Genomic DNA, 24,597 nt, shown 5'->3' with positions numbered 1-24,597 from the left:
CTATTGTAGCCAACACACTCATGATTTAATAAAGAAAGCTTTTTATGTTGTTGTTTTTTTGTTGTCCTTAGCGCTTCTGCTAAATTCTACACCCATTCAAATTGTATATTTTATATATTTAAACAATTATATTGAGTTTATAAATCCTACTGCGGCGAATTTCGAGCTCATGAATAATAATTAAGTGACGCGCGCCAGTTTGCTGGCCAATGAGCGAAGCCTGCTGTGTACGAGGCGTGGCTTATGAATATTAATTAGGATATGTGTTAGGAAGTTTACCGAGCAAAGGCAGCAGGACTCGATTAATATTCATGAGCTCGGGTTAAACAAAACTTTGGTATTATTTATCACTTTAATTGAATAAAATGTTTTTATAAATAGTATTACTCTGTTTCTAATCGTAGTGCGCATGCGTCGGTGGGCGTGACCGGTGAACCAAACGTCACACCTCCGACCGCACCGTGAGCCTGAACCGATTCCGCCGCCGGAGATCCGCCTTCCGCAGACACAGCAGCGAGCGCACAAGGCGGAGAGACCCCGGACGGATCCAGATGTGTTACTGTTAATGTAAGCAATCATTCCGCGCCGAACTCAGGGAATCAACGCCATGGCTCGGGTCGGTAACGGAGCGGACGGCGCGGAACCGGAGGAGGTGAGTGTCAAATATCTGACCGGTGTCTAAACGATCCAGAGAGCGTTCCGTGCAGTCGAGGTCACGATTCTGAGGCTGAAACGCTTGTGTGGCCCTGATGAACGCGCCTCGGAAGCTCCTGTCCTCTCTCTCGGACGCGGAAGTCTCTGTGTTTGTCTGCGTGTGTTCTTCACTCACACTGATTTAATTACACACTGACTCTGTGTCAATAACAAACCTGCGTGTGTGTTCAGGTAAGCGTCATTTGCATAATTATGCAACGGCTCAGACGTCACGAAGGTTAAGCACGAGAGCCTTATAAAAAGTGCTGCGTAATCGCACGGTGCACCATCAGTTTCTACACGACTGCTGCACAGAATGGCGTGGTGTGGTTACTATAGTAACTGCTTTCATGGTAGATGTTTATGACAATGCCATAGCTGCCATCATAATTAATGACGTTTATGGTCTGTTGTTATGACAGTACCATGGTTACCATCATGACTTGTGTTCCCATGGTCTGTTGTTATGGCGATGCCATGGTTACCATTATGACTTTTGTTTCCATGGTCTGTTGTTATGACAATACCATGGTTACAATCATGACTTGGGTTTCCATGGTCTGTCGTTATGACAATACCATGGTTACCATCATGAATTTTGTTTCCATGGTCTGTTGTTATTGCAATACCATGGTTACCACCATTACAGGTGTTTCCATGGTCTGTTGTTATGGCAATACCATGGTTACCACCATTACAGGTGTTTCCATGGTCTGTTGTTATGGCAATACCATGGTTACCATCAAGAGTGACTGGTGTTTCCATAGTCTGTCGTTATGGCAATACCATGGTTACCATCATGTCTTTTGTTTCCATGGTCTCTTGTTATGGCAATACCATGGTTACCATCATGACTTTTGTTTCCATGGTCTGTTGTTATGACAATACCATGGTTACAATCATGACTTGGGTTTCCATGGTCTGTCGTTATGACAATACCATGGTTACCATCATGAATTTTGTTTCCATGGTCTGTTGTTATTGCAATACCATGGTTACCACCATTACAGGTGTTTCCATGGTCTGTTGTTATGGCAATACCATGGTTACCACCATTACAGGTGTTTCCATGGTCTGTTGTTATGGCAATAACATGGTTACCATCAAGAGTGACTGGTGTTTCCATAGTCTGTCGTTATGGCAATACCATGGTTACCATCATGTCTTTTGTTTCCATGGTCTCTTGTTATGGCAATACCATGGTTACCATCATGACTTTTGTTTCCATGGTCTGTTATGGCAATACCATGGTTACAATCATGACTGGGGTTTACATGGTCTGTCGTTATGGCAATACCATGGTTACCATCATGAGTGACTGGTGTTTCCATGGTCTGTCGTTATGGCAATACCATGGTTACCATCTTAACTACTGTTGTTATGGTAATTTTAATAACAGTAAAAGTCTAATATAACATGTCAGTGCGGTATCATGTCATTTCTTATCTAATACTGTCATCTGACACAAATGTTTCCATGGCAACCAGGTGCTTCAGCCTGCCGTTGTGGATTGGTATCCACTTATCCTGAAACACACTCAAATACATCAGCTGATGAAAGGCTTTTAAAGCGTGTGAGGGACTCTCAGCGCTGTATGATGTTTATTTATTGATAAACACCGGAGGCACTGAGTGTGTGTGTGTGTGTGTGTGTGTGTGCGCAGCAGATCCAGTTACTCTCACTGACCTTGTGCTTTTTCCACTGCAGATAGTCTGTTGTTGATTGGACACAGATCATACTGAATGTTCACTGAGAACAGAGTGTGTGTGTGTGTTTGAGCCAGTGATCTGTAGCCTAACGCGTGTAATCCACTTATGCTATTACAACATTACACACACAAACACACGGTCAATTGTTTGTTGAGCTGTTAAATGCGACTAAGAGCATTTCTGCATTTGATAAAACAGACACACAGACCATAAACTCACTCCTCGTGACATTAGTCATCTGAAATGCTTCTATAATGGCTCATGATATTCCTGCAGATGTTTCTCAGCGTCTGATTGTTCTTTAACACGCTTACATGTGTCCTGTCTGTGGCATCACAATTTCACGATTCAGTCCCATATTAATTTTAAATATATGTATATATTTAGGACATAATTATGTTTCTGCTCCAGTTTATTATTGAAATGTATTAACATATAATAATATAATAATACAAATAATTAACAGATTAAATATAAATATAATGAATATGCTGTAAAATGCTCGAGTTAATGATATCAAGTCAGCATTATTTTAGTATCATAGATTCTATTATGGTTTTTGTTGATATTTTGAATTAGTTTTTATTGGATATTTTATTTTATTTTTTGTCATTTTTATTAGTTAAAAAAAATATATGTTTTTATTCATATTTATTGAAGTTTGAGTTAATGTATGCTAGAACTTTATGAAATGTTGCTTTGGCTACTAACTTACATAAAACATTTTTTTATATAAAATTTATTTCAATTAATGTTTATTTTATTTCAAGTAACAAAAATGTTTTAATGGTTTTAGCTTCAGTTAAGAATAATAATTTTGCCTTAGACAGGGAAATATATATATATCTTGTAATTGTGACTCTATATGACAGCGTCACTTTATTTCTTTTCTTAAACCTCTTTCTCTTCTTCTTTTCAACATTTCACTTCTGTTTCAGCTGATTTCCGTAAAAATTACCTATTGTGAAATAGCAGATGTTTTGCATGTATTATATATTAAATGCGCAGGTCTGATTACTTTACAAGTAAATTCTTCTTTTCTTACAAGTAAACTACACGCGTATTATTCATAAAAATCTGTTACCGTCATTCACCTCTGTTCAGTGTGTGTGTGTGTGTGTGTGTGTGTGTATCTGAACTCATGTTCAAACACGTGTTTATGTTCATGATCTGTTCTGTGCATTTCAGGACTGTTTTGAAGATGCTTTTGATCGCATTCCAGTGTGAGTAAAACACAGATCATCCGTCAGATTGCTGCTGGTCTCACTGTGTGTGTGTGTGTGTGTGTGTGTGTGTGTGTGTGTGTGTGAGAGAGTTTGTGTGAGAGAGAGTGAGTGTGTGTGTGTGTGTGTGTGTTTGAGAGAGAGTGTGTGTGTGTGTGGGTGTGAGTGAGTGAGTGAGTGTGTGTGTGTGGGTGTGAGAGAGAGAGAGAGAGTGAGTGAGTGTGTGTGTGAGAGTTAGTGTTTGTGTGTGTGTGTGTGTGTGTGTGTGTGTGTGTGAGAGTTAGTATGTGTGTGTGTGTGTGTATGTGTGTGTGAGTGTGTGTGTGTGTGTGTGTGTGTGTGAGAGTTAGTATGTGTGTGTGTGTGTGTATATGTGTGTGTGTGTGTGTGAGTGTGTGTGTGTGTGTGTGTGAGAGAGAGAGTGTGTGTGTGTGGGTGTGAGTGAGTGAGTGAATGTGTGTGTGTGGGTGTGAGAGAGAGAGAGAGAGTGAGTGTGTGTGTGTGTGTGTGAGAGTTAGTGTTTGTGTGTGTGTGTGTGTGTGTGTGTGTGAGAGTTAGTATGTGTGTGTGTGTGTGTGTATGTGTGTGTGAGTGTGTGTGTGTGTGTGTGTGTGTGAGAGTTAGTATGTGTGTGTGTGTGTGTATGTGTGTGTGTGTGAGTGTGTGTGTGTGAGAGAGCGAGAGAGAGAGAGTGAGTGAGTGAGTGAGTGGTGTATTTATCTCTCTGTGTGTGTGTGTGTGTATGTGTTTATCCGTGTGTGTGTGTGTGTGTGTGTGTGTGTGTGTGTGTGTGTGTGTGTGTGTTCAGGGCGTCTAAGATGGATCTGCGTACATCTATCGAGGAGTGCAGCTTGGCTCTGAACCTGGTCCTCAACAACAAGTTCTCAGAAGCGCTGGATCTGCTCAGACCCTGGTACACATTCATTGCAACAGTAATATTTTATTAACTAACCTTAACGAAGACCAATAAATACTCTAGAAAACGTATTGCTAATGCTGTATTAATTTTAGTTAATCCATTAACCAAAGTTAACTAGTAAACCTTACTGAAGTGTTACTCTATTTTCATAGATTTGTAAACGCTGTGCAATAACTCTATATCTCCAGTAATGTGTGTCAGTGAGATGAGATGTAAATGATGTGTGTGTGTGTGTGTGTGTGTGTGTGTGTCTGCAGGTGTAAGGACAGCATGTATCACGCTCTGGGCTACAGCAGTATTCTGGCCATGCAGGCCACCATGACGTTCGAGCAGAAAGACATCCAGGCCGGGATGAGCACCATCAAAGAGGCCTTACAGACCTGCCAGAGGTGCGTCTCAAACACCGTCCAGCGAGAGACGCTTCTGACGTGTTCTGCTTCTGACCTCTTCTGTCTGTCCGCAGGTTTAGGAAGAAAAACTCTGTGGTGGGCTCCATCTCCAGCCTGATGTCCAAACAGTCTCCGGACAGCCTGAAAGCAGGTGAGCCATGGTGTCTGAGACGCTGGGACACGAGTCTGAGTCGAGCTCTCACTGTGTGTGTGTGTGTGTGTGTGTGTGTGTGTGCAGACGAGATGCATGCCGAGATCTGCTATGCTGAGTGTTTGCTGCAGAAAGCCACGCTGACATTCATACAGGTGTGTGAACCCTTGCACTTACACTGCAGTGTGCTAACCACTAGACATTCATGTCTTCGCTGGAGATATTTGCAGCAATAACCGAAAAAAACATGCATGGGTCAAAATTATCAAATCTTCTTTTATGCCAAAAATCATTAGGATATTAAGTAAAGATCATGTTCCATGAAGATATTTAGTAAATCTCCTACTGTAAATATATCAAAACTTCATGTTTGATTAGTAATATGCATTGCTAAGAATTAATTTGAACAACTTTAAAGATGATTTTCTCACTATTTAGATGTTTTTGCTCCCTCAGATTCCAGATTTTCTAATAGTTGTGTCTCAGACAAATATTGTCTGATAATAACAAACCACACATCAATGGAGAGATCATTTATTCAGCTTCAGATGATGCATAAATCACAATTTAGAAAAATGTACCTTTATGACTGGTTTTGTGCTCCAGGGTCACAAATACATTTTATTTAAATTCATGCTCGAAACAAGAAAAACTCAATGTTGCTTCTCAGTAAATCTTGTTTCAAGGATGTTTACTGGAAAACAAGACGGAAATATTGCATTATAAGAACTTTTTTGTTTTTTGCGGTAAATTGAAATGATATTATCAATACATTTACCAAAAGAATATTTTTTTATTTTTATTATTGATCTGCATTAAATAAGATAAAATTTAAGAGAAGTATACAAAGAGACAATCTCATTCATCGCTGTTTTCTGTCTTTCAGGATGAAAACATGATCAGTTTTATTAAAGGAGGAATCAAAATACGCACAAGTTATCAAATCTACAAGTGAGTCTGAATCCCTCATGCCTTTATCAAAAATATCACATAATCTCTTATCTTTAAAAATAATGTCTTTGTATTGTTATTGCTTATAAGCAACAATTAAAAAAATAAATACTTTTAAATATTTTATATAATATTTTATATAAAAAATAAGTTCAGTACATAGACACAATATAGATTAGAACATGCAATGTAATAAAACTGTTTTGTGTGTTTTAGGGACTGCCAGAGTTTATTGAACACGTCTCAGGGAGTGGGCGGAGACAGGGAGGCCTTCAGACAGTTTGAGGGCGGAGTCAAGCTGGGGATTGGCTCCTTCAACCTGGTCAGTCAGTGAGACAGGAAGTGTGCGGTTAACATTAGAGTCATGGTTAATAATAACCTTTACCATCTTCACCGATGACTGTGTTTACATCAGCGCATGAAGCTGTACGTGTTTAGTTGCTGTTTTGTGTCTCGTGTGTCAGATGCTGTCTTTATTACCTGCACGAATCCTGCGACTGCTGGAGTTTATCGGCTTCTCAGGGAACAGAGTGAGTGACACACGCTTCAGATCCCACACACACACACACACACACACTCACTCACACACACACACACACACACACACACACTCACACACACACTCACACACACACACTCACAGTAACTGCTGTTGGTGTCCTGCAGGAGTTTGGTTTGTCGCAGCTGCGGGACGGCGCTGGCAGCCACAGTCTCCGATCCGTCCTGTGTGTGTTGACGCTGCTCTTCTATCACACTTACGTCAGTCTGATTCTGGGTAAACATGCTGGAAACACACCACACACACCTTTAATAAGCTCACAGACATCATACACGTCCAGACTCAGGAAACGGTTACAGAGAAACGGGATCGTACTGTAATCCACTGAGTAGGGCTGAGCAACTTGATTCCAAAATTGATTCGCAATTTATCTTTAAAACTTGATTGTGATTTAAAAAGTTTGTCCTCGTACTCTGTGTTTTTTAGGCACTGGTGAGGGGAATCTGGTGGAGGCCGAGGCTTTATTAGAGCCCTACATAGAGCGATTTCCACAGGTGAGAACCTGAACACACACACATTCACTCACTCACTCACTCACACTCATTCACTGACTCACACACACTCCCAAACTCTCTCACTCTCTCACTCAGACTTAGTTGCACTCACTCACACACTCTCTTTCTCTCACTCACACTCAATCACTCTATCACTCGCTCACTTACTCCCACACTCTCTCACTCTCAAACTCTATCACTCTCCCATTCCCACACTCACTCCCACACTCACTCACTCAGACTCTCACTTTCTCACTCCCACAATCTCTCACTCACAAACAAACACACACACACACACACTCACTCACTCACTTCCACACTCTCACACACACTCTCTCTCACTCACACACTCACTCACTCACTCTCTCTCACTCCCGCACACTCTCACTCGCTCACTCCCACACTCACTCACTCACTTCCACACTCTCTCACACACACACACTCACTCACACAGACAGACTCTTTCACTCACACTTATTCACTCAAACATACACACTCTCTCACACACACAAACACACACACACACACACACACAGAGTTGCTATTTTTATTCAGCTTATATTTACTCAAACTAATATGCTGTTAGTTTGATGTTTGGCATAATGCTTCCAAAATGAAAGATGATCATGATTTATTAAATATGAATCTTCAGTCGTGTTACTCAATGAAATGTCAATGTTTTTCCCCAGGGCTCAATCATTCTGTTTTACTCGGCTCGCACCGCGTTACTGAGAGGAAACTTTGAGAAGGTGAGCGATTTATGAAGACTTTACACTTTTACTCTATCAGTATTTGTAACGAAAATAAGTCTCTTCTGCTCACTAAGGCTGCATTTATTTAATCAGAAATACAGTAAAAATTGTGAAATATTATTCTAATGTAAATCATCTGTTTTCTGAGTGAATCTGTGTTAAAGTGTAATGTATTTCTGTGATGCTCCGCTGTATTTTCAGCATCATTCCTCCAGTCTTCAGTGTCACATGATCTTCAGAAATCAGAATAATATGATGATTTACTGCTCAAGAAACATTTCTCTCTCTCTCTGTGTGTGTGTGTGTGTGTGTGTGTGTGTGTCTCTCTCTCTCTCTCTCTCTCTCTCTCTCTCTCTATGTGTGTGTGTCTCTCTCTCTCTCTCTCTCTCTCTCTCTGTGTGTGTCTCTCTCTCTCTCTCTCTCTCTCTCTCTCTCTGTGTGTGTGTGTGTCAGGCGCTGGTGAAGTTCCAGGAGTGTATCTCCACACAGCAGCAGTGGCGTCAGATCCATCATCTGTGTTACTGGGAGCTGATGTGGTGTCACTCGTTCCAGCAGCAGTGGAGAGAGGCGTATCGATACGCAGAGCTGCTGTGCCGAGAGAGCCGCTGGTCTAAAGTAACACACTCATATTCACTAACATCACTGATTGAACTGCGCTGACTCTATCAGATAAAAACAGCACTACACTCATCTGAATAATGACTCAGCTCAAACTGAATTAGATTCATAACTTATGCATTTCTCAACATTAATATTATTGTTTCCTGTTTATTAATGTGAAGCTGCCTGAAGCGCTCTGTGTTGTGTAAAGTACTTTGAGGAGATCTGCTGTCTCTGGTATGAAGCAGTGCAGGAATGAAAGCTGATCGGTGTTTGCTGTCGCAGGCCATCTACGTCTATCAGAAAGCTGCCATCCTGAGCATGATGTGTGAGGAGGAGCTGAGGACGAGCGGAGAGGATGTGGTGGAGCTGTTCAGGTGAGTCCTCTCTGATCTCAGCTCACTTCCTGTGTCTGCTGAGGCTGACTTCCTGCTGTGTGTGTCGTAGGCAGGTGGAGGGACTGAAGCAGCGGCTGGCCGGGAAATCCATCCCTACGGAGAAGTTCGCCGTCAGGAAATCACGCAGATACTCGTCAGCCACACCTGTTAAACTGGTGATTCCTGCGCTGGTGCGTCTCACACACACACACACACACACACACACTCCAAAAGGAAGAAAAAGAGGAAGAGATGCATCTGTGGTTCTTCCTCACACAGGAAATGATGTATGTGTGGAACGGCTTCACTATAGTTGGAAAACGTGCAGATGTCACTGAGAGTTTACTGATCACCATCGAGAGAGCAGAGGAGCAGCTGCGCAACGATCCCAGTGAGACACACACACACACACACACACACACACTCTCTCTCTCTCTCTCTCTCTCTCTCTCTCTCTCTCTCTCTCTCTCACACACACACACACTCGCCCAAACTCGCACACACACACCACAATGATCTTATCAGACATGTTTATGAATTATTTTTTTTTACTGAATTTGACCTCAGAAATTACATTTGCATACTTTAAGGGAAAAAAACAAATAGCTGTTTTTATATATATATATATTTTTAGAGCTTCAGGTTGCTGCACAATTTGGCCAAAAAAAAAAAAGAATAATAATAATAAAAATGATGATAATGTGTAAGATTATTGTCATACTGAGATATATTGTGATTGTAATAAGTATATGTATTATTATTATTATTATTATTATTATTATTCTTAAGATAATCAAATTAATAATCCCTCATTTTGACCAAATTTGAATAATAGTTATTAGGTTGCATTGAGAAATTCTAATCATGCTAGAAACATGCTAGCGGCATGCTAGTAACTTGCTCAACATTCTAGCAACATGCTAGTAGAATGCTAATCATGCTAATACCACGCTAACCATGCTAGAAACATCCTAGTGACATGCTAGTCACTTGTTTACCTTGGTAGCAACATGTTAATCTTTTGCTAATCATGCTAGCAAAATGCTAGTCACTGGCTAGTAATTCTAGCAACATGCTAGTCACTTGCTAATCAAGATAGTAACTTGCCAATCATGATAAAAACAAGCTAGTCACTTGTTAACCATGCTAAAGCACGCTAGTAACATGCTAATCATGCTAGAAGCAGGCTAGTCACTTGCTAATTATGCTAACAACATGCTAGTTACTTGCTAATCATGCTAGTAACTTGCCAATCACGATAGAAACAGGCTAGTCACTAGTTAACTATGCAAAAATATGCTAGCAACATGCTAATAATGCTAGCAACATGCTAGAAACTTGCTAATCATACTAGCAACATGCTAGTCACTTGTTTATCATGCTTAGTAACATGCTAGTAACATACTCCAATACATGTTAATCCTGCTAAAAACATGCTATCAACATTTATCTAATCTTTATACCTTTTCAAACTTCAGGCTCTTACAACTGTTTCAAACTTCCATGCTAGGCTTCCTCAAGCTAACCTAAAGTGTCTTGACAAACCTTTTTATCTAGTTACTTTTATTATTGTTACTGAATAAAATATTAAATAAACGAAGAATTGTGACTTGTATAATATTTCACTGTAAAATAAAAGAAACTGAAATGATAAAAGTACAACTGTAAAATGACAATAATTTGTAAGTTTTAATATGTAAAAAAAATCCAAAAATGTTTATCTGAGGAGTTGCGTTATGTGATTCGTCATCAACTCTAGAAGTCCATGCCAAGTCTCAAGTGAGTTACACAAACAAACGTGTGTGTGTGTGTGTGTGTGTGTGTGTGTGTGTCAGACCCATCTGAGTTCCACCCTGACGATCAGTGTCTGGTTCAGATGTTGAAGGGTTTGTGTTTGAAGCATCTGGGCCGACTGCTGCAGGCTGAGCTGTGCTTCACACAGGTGCTGAGCAGGTAAACACTTTTTTAAAGCCACTGTAAGTCAGTGGAGTGTTTTGTTGCTGTGTTGTGAATCAGCTGGAGGTTTGATGATGACTGTGTGTGTGTTCACAGTGAGAAGCGCATCCGTTATGATCACTATCTGATCCCCTTCACTCTCTATGAGCTGGGCTTACTCTACAAGCAGCAGGGCGATTACATCAAAGCCACGCGCTACATCGAGGACGCCAAGTGAGTTCACTTTCACAGTAGATTAAATGACATCAGATCCCCTAAATAACACAACACTTCCTTTAGTCTATGGTGCTGCACACAATGTTACAATTGAGTGAAGTGAAATATAAAAGGAGTTTGAGTTACTGCCTTCTTGATACTTGAAATCCAAGTTTTGATCACTTTTACTGTGTCAGTTTGAACTTGACATATGGGAAAATATTAGCTAAAAATATGGATTTTGTTACAGCAGTAACTCTAGTATTTATTTGTAAAGTCTGTTTTAATGCAACCTCTGTAACGGCTAAGAAATAGTGCAGAAAATTGGGCTGATGGTGCAATATGGCTCAGTGTGCATTGTCTCACATGCCATGTTTAAGGGTCCAAAAAAAAAGATTGGTTAAGTAAAAAGTGCTTAAAATTTGAATGTCGTTAGAGCAGTAACTCTAGTATAAAGGCATTATGTCTTCTTTAGTGCCTCCTTTGAAGCGGCTGAGAAACAGAACCATGAATTGGGCTGATGGCGTGTGTATGAATGCATGAATAGGGCAGTGTGTATTGTCCCACATGCCAAGTTCAAGGATCCCAAAAACAACATTGGTGCAGCAAACACTGTTCAAAATTGGGATTTTGTTACAGCAGTAACTCTAGTATTAATTTGTCAAATCTGTTTTTATGCATCCTCCATAATGGCTGAGAAATAGTGCAGCAAATTGGGCTGATGGCGCAATACAGCAGTGTGCATTGTCCCACATGCCAAGTTCAAGGATCCATAAAGAAAGATTGGTGAAGCATACAGTGTTCAAAATTGGAATTTAGGTAGAGCAGTAACTCTAATAGCAAGACCTAAAATAATCTTTAACACATTCTCTTAAGTGGCTGAGAAATAGCATCACAAATTGGGCTGATGGTGCGATATGGCTCAGTGTGCATTGTCCCCACATGCCAAATTCAAAGGCCAAAAGAAATGTAGTAAAATGTTCAAAATTTGTATTTCACTAGATTATTACATTCCTTATTAAACCACTTAGTCGGATTTAACACATAAGTACAGTTGGTGGAGAAATTAATTTCTTCTTTCAATTTTAACAGCGCATATTGCGAGAAGCATCGGAGGACTTATGAAAATGCCTTGTTATTTAAAGAAGAGGTTCATTTTTGGTCATATTGACCTCCTCTGAGTAGTTTAAACAACTGCTCGAAAACCATATTTTAAGTAACACTTGATGAGTCTGACTGTGTTTGTGTGTTCGTAGGTTGAATTATAAGGACTATTCAATGGAGTCTCGTCTTCATTTCCGCATCCACGCGGCTCTCAGCAGTCTGAAGGGTTCTCCGACAAACTCTCCGTGATGAGCAGACGATCAGCGCTGACGTCCGAAGAACACAAGCACATCACGACCGTCACCGAAGCACCAAAGCTAGTGTACCTCGAACCGGAAGATTTGAACTCTCATTTGTCCTCGTAGTTTAAATACAGTCTTACGTTTGTTCAGCCAATCAGACGGCTGAAGAAAGTCGCTGGCGTCCAATCAGAAAACAGCTGCTGTAATGAATGTATCGTTATATTTTAAAGACCAAATATGTTTGTCTGCCTGTGTGTCTTACATTGTGTGTGTGTTTCTGCACAGCTGTAGACGTCGAGTGTCTTTGTACATGTATCGTTCACATTAATTACAGTCTTATAAGATTATTAAGCTGATTACAAGTTTAGACGCTTCAAGCAATTCACAAAATTCATATTCATTTGAAAGCAATAATAATCAGCCAACAATCACGCTGAGAGGAAACATTTTATTTTCTAGAAATGGGTTTTTTTGCTCTCTTTGAACTGTAAGTATAAACGTTTATTTTGAATGCATTAAATGTAGCAGGTGGGACTTTTTATTTTATTTTGCATGTTCTAGTTTTAATGTATAAAAGCAAATATGTAGTACAATAATCAAATACAGTTGATACTATTTTGGAAACATGTTTTTTTTTTCTTTAAATCTCAAGTGCACTGAAAAAAAAAAAAAAGAAATATTTTTTTTCCCACGTTTTTGTCCTTTTATATATGGAAAATGACAAAAATACTGGAAAAAAAAATAGTTTATGCATTATGTACATAATAACAAGCAGGTTTCTGCTTTAAGAGTGTTGCCTGATTATGTTAAATGATTATGTGCTTCTGAATATGAATTCTCACTAAACAAGCTCTTGTCAAGTGTGCAATGAAAAAACACCTTAAAACATTTACTGTATGAGCTTGTTTTCAGAGAATGAATAATTATAATAGACCTCTATAATGTAAATAAAGATAAGTGCACGGTTTCTTCTGAACTGGGATGCTCTCGACTGTTTCTTCAGGTCATCGGTGTAATCTAGTTCTGACCTGTATGCAAACCTCTCTTTATAACGATAGACTGTGTGTCACGCCTGGTTATTAATGTGTGTGTGTGTGTGTGAGGGTTCTGCTGTTTGGACAGATGGGTTGAGTTCAGAAGTTTGTTGCTCTTTGGGTTTTATTTACACTTGGGTCAGAATACTTGGCCACACGACACTTATTCGCTCTTTCCAGTTGTGTTTCGTCTGATCAGTGTTTTATTCCACTGTCATCTGTTTCAGAAGTATTCCTCTTTCATTCCTGTTTTCTTTTGTTTTTCTTTACACCAATAAAATACTGAGATGAACTTGATATTGTTATTACAAACAAGTGTTGCAGGTTTTATTTAATGTCTGAAAAATTCTGTGACTTGTTCTCAAGTGTATGTTTGGCAGATTTACATGTGAAATAAACCTTTAGTTGACATGTTATTGTCAGGATGTGATTATGGAAGAACTGAAACACAACGTGAAAACACATTTTCTTAAAATGTTCAAAAACACAACTTTAAGAACTTTTCTCTTTAAAACACTTGAAAACTTATCAAACACATTTTCCTCTACTGAAAAAAATATATATATAAATAAAAAAATAAACAGTTTTGGGGAAAGAAAAATCATTTTTAGGACTTTGGCTCTGAAAAGATCTGAAGCACTTTTTTTTGTAAATCTGGAAAAATATTGGGGGAACAAATTGGAGAAAGAAAAAGTTGCTAAAAGAGAAAAACGTTTTTTGACGCCAAAATTTTTTAATAAATTGACAGAAAACAATAGAACAATTCGTAAGAACACTGTTCCCTTTATTTTTATTTTTTTTATTATTATTCTTTTTTTTTTTTTTTTTTTTTTTTGCAGTATATAGATATATCATGTCCTGGTTTAGGGTTTATTTAAGTAGGTCCTAAAAATGAGTAAAAATCATATAATTATTATAAAATATACTTTAAAAATGTAACAAAAAACTAAAATTGGGTTATGTTTTGCAAAATCAAATGAATTGAAAATCACCATTGTTATTCTATTTGCATAATTTCCATCTTAGCTGTTGGAAATATTTAAAGGTATTAATTTATCACATATAATATTCATAATTTGAAGATGGCACCATTTAATCTCGGGTAACAGTAACTTCATATTCCTGTCTCTCTGCTTATGATCTGTTTATGTGTGTCCTGTGCTATCCGCTCAGTCCAGAAGTATTGGTTTAGTTTGAGACTGAGATTGAAATGCAGGTTAATGATTAAACAAACTCAATGCGTGTTTATTCAGTGTCCTGTTTCTGCTCAGTGTTTCGCTCGCATTGTAATGAAACGGCAGAATACTTGCACACAGTTCTTCTGTCACGACCGCTGGCTTGAATTGAGAAATACTGCTGCATTTCATGTACAAATAACATCCTTGTGCAATTCATGATTGTTCCTCATTTAACATTTGCAGATATCACACTAACTACTGATAATAAATACAGAGCGAATAGACTGATATCTGTACACTGTAAAATTGTTAGTCTAAAAAACATAGATATATATATGGGGAGAAATATATTCAATGAAACAATATATGTAAGTTTAGTAACACTTTACAATAAGGTTACATTAGTTAATGTAATAACTAACATGAATGAACAATCGTTAATTATTCGTTCATGTTAATTCACACTGTATTAACTAATTCTTGCAAGCACTTTTGATTTTAATAATGCATAAATGTTAAATTGACATTAAGATTAATAAACGCTGTGTTCATTCGTAGTTCATGTTAACTAAAGATCCTTATTGTTAAGTGTTACTGTATATTTTTCAATTGTAAACAATAATAATAATAGTACAATTAAATCAAAGGGATTGTTAAAGTTTGGGGTTAATAACACTGGGTTTTTTGTCTTTGAAAGAAAATAATTCTATTTATCAAGGATGCATTTAATTGATCAAAAGTGCCAGTAAAGACATGCATAATTAAAAAAACTCAAATAAATGCTGTTCTGTTCATCTGTGAATCCTTAAAAATTAAATGCATCACAGTTTCCAAAAAAATATTGTGCAGCACAACTGTGTTCAACATTGCTAATAATCAGAAATGTTTCTTGAGCAGTAAATCATCATATTATCATGATTTCTGAAGATCATGTGACACTGAAGACTGGAGGAATGATGCTGAAAATACAGCGGAGCATCACAGAAATACATTACACTTTAACACAGATTCACACAGAAAACAGATGTTTACATTAGAATAATATTTCACTATTATTACTGTATTTCTAATCAAATAAATGCAGCCTTAGTGAGCCAAAGAGACTCTTTCATAAACATAAATCTTACAAACCCCTAACTCTATAAATATATATATATAGGATTTTGGACATTTATACATGATTAAAGTGTCAATAAACCAAGAGTGGTGACCTTTCCGGACCGAAGCTCTCGTTTCTCCTCCCACTGGGGTTTTCTCCTCCTTCTCTGATTCATTAATCATTGCTCGTCTGAATGTGTGTGTGATGGAGGTGTTTGGGTGAACTGAGCCGACAGGACAAAGATCAGAAACACACACCGAGAGAAAGAAAGATCTGCAGGAATCATGAAGGTCCTCAGTGTTTTCTTCTTCATGTATCTTCTGCTCCAGACCACCGTGAGTTTCTGCTTCCTTCATCTGATCACATAACATTAATCACTGATGAACTCATCTGTTGAAAGATAAAAACTGTCTTGGAAACCTGCATGAAAACAGTTATTATTTGTGATCAATCTACTGGCGCTAATAGAGCACCAAAGACACACTTCTAATAAAATTGCTAAAAATGTTTTTATATGACAGAACTCATTCAGCGTTAGTTTTGTTTTCAGGGTGGGACCTTTAGTTTGTTAAGTCCTCTGTTGCATCAACCTGTAGCTGAATTATTGCAAAATGTTGTATTTGGCAACTCTGATGAAATTTGGCTCACCTTCTCATCTTCACACTTCATCTGCTTTGATTGTGACGTATTTCCAAACTACTGTTTGTTTTAGCAGATGAATGAATCGCACATTGTTGTTTTTATCTCAGCAGTTTGATGTCTTCCATCACAATGTTAATTTTCAGAAGAAATACTAAAAATATATATAATAAAGCATTATTCTTTTGATTGATGGAGTTACATTTACATTCATATTATTAAACCTCGGGTGTATCGACCGACAAAGTAAATAAATAAATAAAAAGGTTTGAAAATTTAAAGATCACTACTTTATTGGAATGATATGAAACTCATTGACATTTATGGCAGTAGCTATGTAACCACAAATTTTTTTAAAAAAAATTAAAAAATAAACTTGATTACACAAAAAATAAAAAAAAATTAATTAAAAAAAAAAATGTGGACTTGATTCCACAAAAAATTAAATAAAATATAAATAATAATAATAAACAAAATTGTGGATTTAATTCCACAAAAATAAATAAATAAATACAAATTTTGGACGATGAAAAAAAAAAAAAAAGTTTGCGGTCAAAAATGACCACCTTTGGAAATAAATGGGAAATATACAAAAATACAGATAATTTTTGTGTGTGTGTAGAAATCTGCAATTCATTCACGGTGCAGAAAAATTATCTAAAATATAAAAATCTCTAAAACATCATGAGTGCAAAAGAGATTGATTAACCTGTGATAATGTTTTTTTTTCTTTCTTTTTTTTAAGTTTATGTGAAAAAATTATTTCTTTTGTGTTCAGGTTTGACTGTAGTATAATTAATGGAAAAACGGACAAAAAAATCTAAACCATTACAAAACGTTGTCTAAATATAAATCCAAATCCACAAAAAAAAAAAAAAGATCTCTAAACCAGGATTTGTAAGCCTTTTCTATAGCGCTCTATAAGAACCTAGTGGCTAAAGCACAGAATTGCAGATGTTTTTATTGTATTATTGGCACCAGATGGCACTAATCTGCCTTCAAAATTAAGGATTAAAAACTCTCTATTTTAACATTGAAAACTGCTTTAATTGAAAATATGCACATTTTAGAATTTGTTATTTTATTATTTTCAGTGGTTAAAATGTATTATAGTTATTGCACAAATATGAATTAGTATGATTAAATAATCTACAACAAAAAGAAATATAAACATATTACATTGATTTTCCTGGAAATAAAAAAAAAAAGTTAAATTTCAGGTGTCTGGTCACATTTGAACACGAACAACACAAGTGTGACTCCCAAATGAACAACACGACAATAATCACGGCAAGAGGACAATAATCATAATATGCAACAGCAAGCTTTGTTTAGACAACTAAATTAGGAACATTATCATTATTATTATTATTCAGGGTTTCTGCAAGTTAATTAAATTAATTCATTAGTTTTCCCACATTTACCTCCAAAGACAGATTATACAATTTCCAACCAATCTCCATTAATTTTAATTTTCACAAAATTTGAAAAAAATTGAAAAACACCTTTTTAAAACAACTTTTACTGTTTCTTCTGTTCAAAAATAACTGCAAAAAGTGTGGTTCTTCACCACTGTTTTTTTTTTTTTTTTTTTTTTACAGTAAAAATGTTAAACGATTGAATTAACTTTAATCAAGATGCAGAAATAACATAGTAGCAGTTTTTTTTATTTTATTTTCAAATAATAAGAAAAATATCTGCCAATGAGTTCAGAAAAATTTGCTTAAAAGGAAAAAATATTCCTGTTTGACAGAAGTTTGCTCTGGTTTTAAGCTTAAACTGAAAATAAAATTTCAAATCTTTATTCTCGCATCTCCAGTAAATGTATAGTCACTTAAGGATGTTTAGATGTTTTTACTGAGAAAAAAAAAAGAAAAAAAAAAACGAGACAAAAATACAGGAAGATATATATGTTTTTTGCAGTACATGCAGAATTTGATTGCCACAACTTCTCATTCATTCCCACTTAGGACCTTAATTTGTGGAAAGATGAATTAAGACTTGAACTGTTGTAGTTTCCATTTTCTTAAAGTTTATTTCATCTGATTAGAGTTTGGAGGAGGAACAAGAGTCTTGGTCACATACAAATCCAACGGAAAAAACAGATACAGACTTGATGCAAAAACAAGAGTTGGGAAACCAAAGTGGGAAAACAGAACCAGACTTGGATCAGAAAACTGAAGAAAATGGACCATTAAACTCTGAACCAATAGCAAACCAAACAGAATCAGATGTTGTACCATCGGCATCTCCAGAACCCAAAACTTTACCAAAACCAAAAGAATCCAGGCGTGACTCTGAGTCCCAATCTGATTCAAATCCCAAAGTTCCAAAAGAACGTGATGAGGATTTCTTGGGTGCAGCCCAATGTCTGAATCAGAAATACACATGGCAGTCTTGCTCTAAAGTGTTTTGTCCTCCGTGGAGGCGATGCATCGAAGGACAGTGTGTCTGTAAGATGCCTTACAAATGTCCACGGCAGCAGAACACCTGTACTCAGGAAGGACCCGTGTATTACTCCATGTGTCAGGCCAACGCCATCTCCTGCAGAACCAAGACGCCCATTTTCTCACACTTCAGCCCATCCTGCAAAGGTGAACTCAAAATATTACCTAATCAATATCAGACCGTTTTTCCAGAGTAAGTCTTTATGTTGCTATATGTTTCTTTGGAATTTAACAGAAGTTATTGATGTGTCTTTATAAGTCCTACATTGGCATCTAGGTGCATTTATGGAAACCTAGATGCTCCAGGTCGAAATTACTCTGATTGGATTCAACACAATTCACCAAAAATTACACTAACATTAATACTTTCCCCACATCTTTATCCCAATTTTTTAAAATTTATTCAACAACTATTTTTAATTGTTTTTCACAAAATGTGAAATTATTAACCGTATTTTATTTTATTTTTATATGTATTTATTTATTTGTAGTACTTTGCAGAAGCGCAAACACTGAGTATGGCAACGCTAAGATCATTGGGTTCGATTCCCAGCGAAACTGACAAACATCCACTTATTAAACATTCAACGCAGCGTGCATTTCTTCAAACACAAATGTCAAGCAACTGCATGTAAAAATAAATAGTCAGACAACAGTTGAAAAAAGGATGAGATAAAACTCACAGTTTTCTAAAATTATTTTAGGTCTGTGCAGTTATCGTTAACCATTAATTCTGCAGGTCAAAATTCGGGAATACAAATATTGTATGCATATTACAACATTTCAAAATGCAAAAACTTTGCAGGCCAGATAAGAAACAATCATGAAATTTCAAGAAAAACAAATCCTAGCTTAACCAGCATTTCCAACAACTCAAAAAGGTGTTCGGGTCAAAATTGACCCGGAATATGATACAATGATTAAGAGTGTCAGATGATTTGGTGTGGAATTAGAAAGTATTCAACTTTTATGCACATGTTTGTGTCCAGCGACAGACAAGGTGTATGTAACTGTGAGTGTCTCTGACTCTAAGAACGTGGTCGAGATAAACACACATTTGGGGAAAATGCTGGTATGTGGCAAAGGCTGGAATATGGCTGCAGCAAATGTGGTTTGTCGAAACCCTCTGAAAGTCGAAAGGTAAACACACCTGCACACAAGACATCCCTTTCTCTCGACTCAGCACTGATTGCTCATCTTGTTCTGTCTGTCTCTCAGAGGAGCAGAGAAGGCGGATACTATCGAATATAAATCTCTTAACAAAGATACTCAATGGCCACGTCAGTGTATGAGGGTTCGCTGCATGGGATATGAGCTCTCATTGGCTGAGTGTAGGATCCATAATCCAGAGGAAATCACAGAAGGCACTACGGTGGCCGTCGCAAAGTGCTATGAGGAACCTCAAGGTGCTGTTTCCTCTCGGATGTCATCACCATGTTAATGTTTAATAATGATAATCTGTTGTTTTGACACTTCTCTCACTCTCACTGATGGGTTTTCTCTGAGTAGCCGACTGTAAGAAGTTCATGTGTGCGAACGGGAAGTGTTTATCCAGTGGAAAACCCTGCAATGGTGTTGATGACTGTGGAGACAACAGTGACGAGATGTGCTGCCAAAGTGAGTCTGACATCATCATTCCTCTTCCTGTTTACTGTATTGAACCCATGACTTTGGTGATGCTGGAGTGAAGTGCACTGTTAATCCTGATTGTACTGTTTCTGCTGTGTGAAGAATGTCGAGGCCAGAGTTTCCTCTGTAAATCGGGTGTCTGTATTCCCCGTTCTGCCATCAAAGATGGAATCAGGGACTGTCTGGGAGGAGATGATGAACACACTGGTCAGTGAACTCTTCTGAGATCTCATTACTGTTCAGTTTAGGATTCAGTTTCTGAATGCAGAAACAGCTTATCTTTTCCTTTAACTTTTAACTTTTTAACTTTTTGCAAAAACAAAAAAATAAACAAATTCTGTTTTCTTCACACAATCTTGTTACAATTTTATTACTTCCTGTTTTACAGCTCTGCAATCAAATCTCATCTGAATAGATTTGTCTGTGATCTAGATACTTTTCCTCCCACAATCTTTCTATTTGTCTGATGGTCCTTCATTACGAATTTAGAACCTTTTGCCAATTTTATTAGAACAAATTTTGGTGCAACTGTAAGGTTTGATTGCTGCTGGAAAACCAAAGAAAGAGAGAATGACAGGATGACAGGAAAGAATGAAAAAGAATGAGAAAGAGAGAGCAAAAGAAAGAATTGTTCATTTTGTTTCCTAGAGAACAAATGAACCAAAGAACAAACGAACTAGAGACAGAAAGAACAAGAATAAGAGAATAAGGAAGAACAATATTGAAAGAAAGAAACAACAGAGGACAAAAGAAAGAACAAGAAAAAGAAAGTGCAGAAAGAAAGTACGAGGTTGAAAGAATAAGACTGAATGGATGAATAAAGATGAATAAACAAGAAGGAAAAACTACTTAACAATAACAAAAAAAGAATGTCAATTTTTGAGTCCAGCGATAATAATTGTTAATAGTATTTTTGTTACACAGTTAGTTTTGATACACTTTTTCTGCCCTTCTCTTTGTGTTTCAGAAGACAAAGTAACAACACCAAAAAAAAAAGAAGAATTGTTTTCCGATCCAATGTCAGGTAAGAAAAACGTCACAGCTAATGTCTGTCACTTCAGCAAACAAATCTCTGGAGGATCCCCTTCTAGATCTGGTCAAAGTTTAAAGTTTAGTAATTTTAGTTTTGAGTCATACAGCTGAATCAACATCCATCATGTTGTTCCAGAGATCAAAACCATCCGCTCGACTGCAGAGGACCAGCTGCAGTGCGGCATTCCCAATAAGGAGTATGTGTACAAACAGGAGGACGATAAGACTTCCCATTCGCGCAAGAAGCGCTTAGTAGGAGGGGAAGAGGCTTTACCGGTCAGTCTTGAGAAATACAAAACTTCAGAAACACAGAAAAGTTGATACATGATGATATATATCGCTATGTTGAGATAAAGTTTCTGTTATTGTTTCTGAATGTGTATATCGTAGAATGTAACTAAATAATTGCGCGACGCAGAACTGATTAAATGTTTTCGCCGCGTTGAGTGATAAAGCAATATAAACTAATTTAAAAAAGCGCAGACGAACATGTGCATGTCAATGCGCGCTCAATGACGCATTTAAATCTTTTTTGCGTCTTTTTGCGCTTGAACGGTCAAAATGCCAGTCTTGGCAGGTTTTTACGTAATGTACACACATCCTTAAAGTTATAAATACAGGTGTATTAAGAAAACAAAAGTTAAAATCACTCTTTGCTCTTTACTGACCAACTTTAGTAGCTATATTTCATATTTCATTCACACAGATAAAACTTTGCAGTTTTATTTTACATTTGACTATTCAATTTCTGTAGTGTTTTATACCTGCTTTTTGAGAGACATTTTATTGTATTTGTCCTCATTTTATTTTAATAACTACCACTTTTTCACTAGCTCTATAGCATCGTTGTTGGCTAAGTGGATTTACGTGTTATAAAGTTAACAAACGTTATCTTGAGCAATAATGTTCGAAGTGGATGTCAAATGTCAGTAGACCTGGATGATTTTAAAATGACTGGTTTATTCATAAATTCTCACGTCCACTGTGGAAATAAATAATGAATATTATTCTTATATTTTAAATGTCCATTTGTTTTGAACTTTACAAGAAATGTAATGCCAACCAGTAAGGAATGACCTCTGCGTGTGACTTATGTAGACCCAGATACAGTGGCAGGTGGCCATTCAGGATGAAGGTTCGATCCACTGCGGAGGGGCGTATTTGGGCGGCTGCTGGGTTTTGACCGCCGCCCACTGTGTCAGGTACAACCAATCACCACACGTTTTGATCAACCTGTACTGAACCCCTACCGGAACACAATAGTACATTTGTGTGTCTCTAGGCCTAAACCGAGGTCCTTCCGAATCAAATTCTCTCTCTGGATGAAGCATCGTAAGCAGTCGACAACGGACAGCATCCCAGTAAAGAACATCATCATCCATCATAAATATAACCCTCAAACCTACGAGAACGACATCGCTTTGGTGCAGCTGGAGGAGCTGAATCTTTCAGACAAGTGCATGCAGGACAATCCCGCGGTCCGAGCCGTCTGCGTGCCCTGGTCAACCCAACAGTTCCAGCCCAATGACACCTGCACCATCTCCGGCTGGGGCCGCGACAGAGGTTCGGCTCCACAATTACGCACAAAATCTTCTAGCTCTGGTTTGCATTCATAAGTTTGTGTCTGGTTAGAGAGAGAGAGAGAGAGAGAGAGAGAGAGAGAGAGAGAGAAACTGAAAAATAAAGAGTTGCATTCATGTGGAAGTCATAAATATTGCATAAAAAATAAGAATGCACCATGCATTTATGTAAAAGCATGACGAATTAAAACATTCTAAAACTAGCTCAAAATATGAAATATATCTGAAATCCTCCAACTGGATGGAATCATACACTCTTAAAAAAAATGCTGGGTTGTTTTAACCCAACTTTGGGTCAAATATGGACTAACTCAACTTTTGGGTTAAAAATGTAACAGAAAAATTTAACCCAATTGTTGGGTTAAGCCAAATTAGACCCAAAGTTGGGTTGAAACATTCCAGCATTTTTTTTAAATGTAGTCTGAGACTAAAGAAAAATCAGATTCTGAGGCGTTCATGAACTTTCGTCAACCCATCCAGACTTCAAATCTGGGCAAAATTTGTGTCATGTTTCCAACTGCATTCAATTGTCAAGTTCCTAATATTGGTGTTTTATTGTTGTAGTGTTGTGTTAACCTGTCTTATATTGAGTTTTTTAATTCTAAAGGTGGTAAAATTGAGGTTTTCTTATCTCTTAATCTGTCTGTTTGAAGAGGGGATATCAGCCGCGATTCTAAAATGGGCAAATGTGACGATTATCAGCGACTGCCAGAGTTATTACAAGGACCGTTTCCTTCCTGGAATGGAGTGTGCAGGTGTGTGTTTGTGTGTGTGTGTGTGTGTGTGTGTGTAAGTGTGTGAAAGTTGTAATTCTGAATTTGAAAGTTTTTAAGCTTGCTGATGATGCTGAAATTATCATGAGTAACATGTCCTGAGTGTATCTTCGTTCACCTGTTCCTGTGCCGTCATTGGTTGTTTTCTGTGTCAGGTGACCTGGAGGGGAAGGTGGACTCGTGTCAGGGTGACTCTGGAGGGCCGCTGGTGTGCACAGACGCGTCTGGTTTGTCGTACGTGTGGGGAATAGTGAGCTGGGGTGATAAATGTGGCGAACCCAATCATCCTGGCGTTTACACTAAAGTGGCGCACTATTTCGACTGGATCCGCTTCAACACCGGCTGGCCGGCCGTTACCAAATTTAACCAGTGAAATGAAGCAACAGACCAGTTCAAACTCGCTGATTGATGTTACTTTATGTGCTATTTGTATGTTGCTATTAAAATGCTGATTATCAAGCAATTTAAAAGCTTAGTCCAGTCTCTTTTTTTAGTTTTGTAGTTTGTGGTGCTTTTGTAAAATTAAATCTGTTTTATGTAGCTTTCACACAGCACACACTTCTGATGTGAAACCAGATTTTAAAACCACATACAGTATAAATGTCATTAAGACTAGATTTGCAAAAGCTAGATTCTGTATATTTATCTTGCAAATGCAAACAAGATTTCTCATCACAGGACTTTTTTAAACCTGAGATTAAATATGAAAAAAAACACTTTGACACTACATTTCAGCAAAAAAAACAAACAAACAAAAAAACAATGAATGACGTATAAACAACATTTTGAGAGCATTATTAAAGACCAGGGGACGGTTACAAGACAGAGGTTCAACTGACTCTGAGTTCTGAGCCTTAAATCAAGAGGCATTT

At 37.4% G+C, this 24,597-nt stretch overlaps 2 protein-coding genes across 2 annotated transcripts; both read left to right on the top strand.

Annotated features, from left to right (window-relative positions):
* Positions 1 to 428: 428 nt before the first annotated feature.
* On the top strand, positions 429 to 13,759 carry LOC127944607 (tetratricopeptide repeat protein 39B). The gene is made up of 19 exons (XM_052540658.1): positions 429 to 652; positions 3,591 to 3,625; positions 4,434 to 4,538; positions 4,802 to 4,933; positions 5,008 to 5,084; positions 5,172 to 5,239; positions 5,971 to 6,035; positions 6,252 to 6,357; positions 6,500 to 6,565; positions 6,702 to 6,810; positions 7,021 to 7,088; positions 7,778 to 7,837; positions 8,294 to 8,455; positions 8,726 to 8,817; positions 8,888 to 9,008; positions 9,097 to 9,208; positions 10,653 to 10,770; positions 10,870 to 10,986; positions 12,225 to 13,759. The coding sequence occupies exons 1-19, from the start codon at positions 608 to 610 to the stop codon at positions 12,319 to 12,321; spliced, it is 1,755 nt and encodes a 584-aa protein (XP_052396618.1). The 5' UTR covers positions 429 to 607; the 3' UTR covers positions 12,322 to 13,759.
* Positions 13,760 to 15,790: 2,031 nt separating this feature from the next.
* Positions 15,791 to 24,195, top strand: cfi (complement factor I). The gene is made up of 12 exons (XM_052541417.1): positions 15,791 to 15,960; positions 18,315 to 18,858; positions 19,701 to 19,851; positions 19,930 to 20,117; positions 20,221 to 20,328; positions 20,443 to 20,547; positions 21,308 to 21,364; positions 21,509 to 21,648; positions 22,471 to 22,574; positions 22,655 to 22,935; positions 23,606 to 23,707; positions 23,881 to 24,195. Exons 1-12 carry the CDS (start codon positions 15,910 to 15,912, stop codon positions 24,096 to 24,098), a joined length of 2,049 nt encoding a protein of 682 aa, XP_052397377.1. The 5' UTR covers positions 15,791 to 15,909; the 3' UTR covers positions 24,099 to 24,195.
* The last annotated feature ends 402 nt before the right edge of the window (positions 24,196 to 24,597 follow it).

This window comes from Carassius gibelio, chromosome A23 (genome assembly GCF_023724105.1).
Source record: "Carassius gibelio isolate Cgi1373 ecotype wild population from Czech Republic chromosome A23, carGib1.2-hapl.c, whole genome shotgun sequence".
NCBI classification, from domain to species: Eukaryota; Metazoa; Chordata; class Actinopteri; order Cypriniformes; family Cyprinidae; genus Carassius; species Carassius gibelio.
The sequence above is the reverse complement of the archived record's forward strand: the minus strand, read 5'-3'. Positions and strand labels throughout refer to the sequence as shown.